The 3,808-nt window shown below is 31.2% G+C and overlaps 1 protein-coding gene across 1 annotated transcript in view; it reads left to right on the top strand.

Moving 5' to 3' along the window:
• The window catches only part of LOC107621116 (uncharacterized protein DDB_G0292186-like), a 2,526-nt gene continuing 734 nt past the window's right edge, over nucleotides 2,017-3,808 (top strand). The window contains exon 1 of the mRNA XM_016323154.2: nucleotides 2,017-3,401. Coding sequence (XP_016178640.1) covers nucleotides 2,104-3,401 — 1,298 coding nt within the window. The 5' untranslated portion in view covers nucleotides 2,017-2,103. The remainder of the gene's footprint in view (nucleotides 3,402-3,808) is intronic.

The raw sequence follows: 3,808 nt of genomic DNA, 5'->3' as shown, positions 1-3,808 counted from the left end.
AACAACTAAGTTTTCTCACTTTCAATCATTGCATATTTTCAAGTGAGAAATCTTGGGGGCATTATGTTAGACAAAATATAATTTTTATAAGAAAATTATAAAAAAAAATAATTAGTTATTTGGTAATGTTCCTATATATAATATTTATATCTATTTTAAATTAAATTAGATCATTTGATAGTTAGTTATTTATTTAAATTTTGAAATTAACATCAAGCAAGAAGTGCAGGAACAGTTACAAGAAATTCAAATTTTCTGCAAGTGGTGTATAAATGATAACTGTTAGCTGATATTAGGCTAGTCTATAAATAGAGCTTTAGGAAAATATTGTAATCAGTTCAGTTCTTCTTGGAAAACGCTTAGAAACCCAAAAAACGCTCTCAGCCCCTTGGCATCACAGAGTAAAATTGAGAATCTTAAGTAATTCCTCTGAACTCAAACACTTGTACTTTGCTTTTTTCCAATTTTTATTAATAAAATTCCTTTATTTTTACGTCTTTTTCTCTTTTACGTTCATGTTTCTTCCTTCATCTTCCTGTTAATTTCCTATTTGTTTTAATTTCTGCATTTTACTTTGCCTCCGGCACCTTGCATGTTTTCTTTTCATCTTTAATTTTACTTTCGAAACTACAATTGAGACTTTGAGACATCCACAAAAGGAGTCGTTTCCGCTCCTTAAATTAAGATTGTGAAACAAAACTCAAAAATTGTTGATTTATTTGTTGTTAACAATGGAACAAAAATTTGAGTAAAACACATCCAAAGAAGAAAAAGGAAAACGACAAAACAACCAAGAGAAAGGAAGAGTACCCCCTTTCTTAGCATAAATTTTTCTCTATATTTTTTAAGATTTTAAATATTTATTCTTATGATATAATGTCTACGTATTAGTTAAAATTCATTATTCGACTTTTCGAGAAAATTATTTTTTAACCAACAATCACTTAATAAAGTAATAGATAAGTAAAAAATTAAGAACAAAATAAACCAAATAGCACCACTTACAACTGGAAGAAGATAATCTATATTTTTTCTTTAGTTTCATGGAATTGATATTTTGTAATCAAAATAATTATAATTTCAAATGTTATTCCAAATATAAACATTGGAATTATTTTATTGTATCTTTTGGAACAAAAACTGTAATTTGCACAAACACAATATAATTATATATCTCCAAAAGCTTCCACCCTTGTTTGGTAGCAGAAATTTGTCACTTATATACCAGAGATTAAAGCGCCTAAACTTGTGCAATGTCCTCACATTTTTTTTTATAGCTATTTCTTGTTACTCCTCCTCCTCCCTCCTTTTCTTTCTTTTGCACCTTTTCTTCAATTTCTTTTCTTCTTTGATTCCATGCATCTTTGGACTAAAGATTTGCATGCACTTTAATTCAGCAAGACCTACTTGAAGTGCTTAGGATCTTAGCCTCTTAGGCACATCTTGCTTTACCATGTAATTTCCCTTTTTTTTTCCAAGTACCTTTTTTAATTTTTCAGATGAATTTTCTAATATGCATGTTCTTTTTAATTACCTTTTTTTTTAAAAAAAAAATTATGTCATGTTACATAGTAGTTGTTGCCTTTCAAATTTCACATTTGTTTATTATCTACATCATGATATTGGAATAATTTGATTTCCTCATTCATTCCCTTTCTGCACAAAATGAATAATTGAGAATTTCATTATTATGTGACTCGTTGATATTTCAGTAACGTTTTATAAGGATATATAGACAAGAACCCAGAGATGCACATTTGAAAATTTGAGAACCACTTTTGTTTTAATTTTTATGTTTTTTATAAACAAACTAATAGTGTTATATTGAGTCTCTGTTGGCATCAAATTATAATTAACCACTCATAAAAAAATGAAGATTCATGATTTTATGGATGCAAGGCACCTATTTTAGTTAACAAACTTTATTTGAATATGATCAAATCAAATAATTTGTTTCCATTAAGATATGTGGCTCTTATTTGAGACTTTATGTATTTGCAGAATATTTGGTGAAATCAGAGTGATTTCTGGGATCTGAATCTGGATCACTAGATCTAATAACAATAATGCCTTTAGTGGTTAAGAAGATCATCGAATGTTAGCATGAATTTATCAACATTGGAACAATCTTCTGAGTCAAGAAATTCTTTTGTTGAAGTTCAAACAAGTATCAACATCAACAACAACGACAACAAAATCCCCGTTAATAGAAGTAATTTGGAAACAGATAGCGTGCGTTCCAAGTTACTTTTGGACCCAAGTAATGATCATGATGATGATGAGAATGACGAGAAAGATATTCAAATCGATTTGGCTTCAAATCACAAACAAATGATGGACATGAATTTGTCACAATTGGAACAATCTTTTACATCAAGAAATTCCTTTGTTGAAGTTCAAACAAATAACAACACCATCGACAACAAAATCCCCCTTAATAGAAGCAATTTGGGAACAGATAGCGTGCATTCCAAGTTATCTTCGGAACCAAATAATGACCATGATAATGATGATGAAGATATTCGAATGAATTCGGCGTCAAATCATAAACAAATATTAAGCATGAATTCATCACCATTAGAGCAATCTTCAACATCAAAAAATCCTTTTGTTGAAGTTCAAACGAGTAACGACAATAACGAGAGAAGCAATTTGGAAACAAATAGCTTGCATTCCAAGTTACCTTTGGAACCAAGTAATGGTCATGATATTCGAATGGATTCGGATTCAAATCACGGACAAATTTCCAGTAATCCAACCCCAAACAAAGGACTAGAAACACAAAATCCTCCGATACAAATTATGGAGAGATCAGGAGATTCTGCAACTGCGGCCGCAGAATCTTCTTATTCTTATTCTTATTCTTCTTCTTCTTTTTCTTCCCCTTCCAGCTACAGGGTTCCATCCAATGCCTTTACAAGCAACAAACCAAGCACGCAATGGAGCACGCTATCCAACGAATCGTTGTTCAGCATTCCGATGGGAAACATGAGCTTCACAAGGGACTTGTCTTTGTTCTCCAAATCTGGTGAGTTGGATAGTAGGTTTATTGGTGGTGGAGCTGGCGACATTATGGTTAATATGCCTAGTTCTAATAATCTAGCTCTAGCTCCTTTGCCGCCGTTGCCACAGTCGTCTCAGCCTCATCCTCAGCCTCAGTCTCAGCCTCAGTCTCAGCCGCAGGCTAGTAGATTCACTGACATGAGTTTAAGAGCGACGGAACAACAGAAAGGTTGGAGGGTTACTGAAGAGAAAGCTGCTGAGACAATGAGAGAGGTTATAATGGAAGAGAGTTTGAGGAATGAGAATTTCTCAGTTGTGGATGAGGTTCCATATCCTGTTACACATTGTGATTCTACTTACTCAAATAATGGAAGCACCAAATCTTTTGCATTTAAACCGTAAGTCTTTTTCATGATTCAATCTTATGTGAATTATTATTGTCGGTATTAGAAATTCACAATCATTAATGTTACTAATTGGATATCTTAACAAGAAAGTCTAGGACAGCAACTTTTGTATTTTGTGGTCAGCACTTAACTATTAAAAAAAATGAGTGATCTTTTATTATTGGATGTAATCTCACACCATTAAAAACACTATTGATGACCAATTGATGGTTACAAAACACAAAAGTTGCTGCCCCTAACACTCTTCTATTTTAATTATGTTACTAGTGAACTTATATAGCTGAAATTTCCAATTATAGAATTTGTTTTATTTTGGTGAGTTTTAAAAAAAAAAAACTATAAAAATAATTTAATGTTTGAATATATTATATAAAATTATTTTTTATTTATAAATTATG

Source organism: Arachis ipaensis, chromosome B10, assembly GCF_000816755.2.
Source record: "Arachis ipaensis cultivar K30076 chromosome B10, Araip1.1, whole genome shotgun sequence".
NCBI classification, from domain to species: Eukaryota; Viridiplantae; Streptophyta; class Magnoliopsida; order Fabales; family Fabaceae; genus Arachis; species Arachis ipaensis.
Note: the sequence above shows the minus strand (reverse complement) of the source record. Positions and strands in the feature narration are given on the sequence as shown.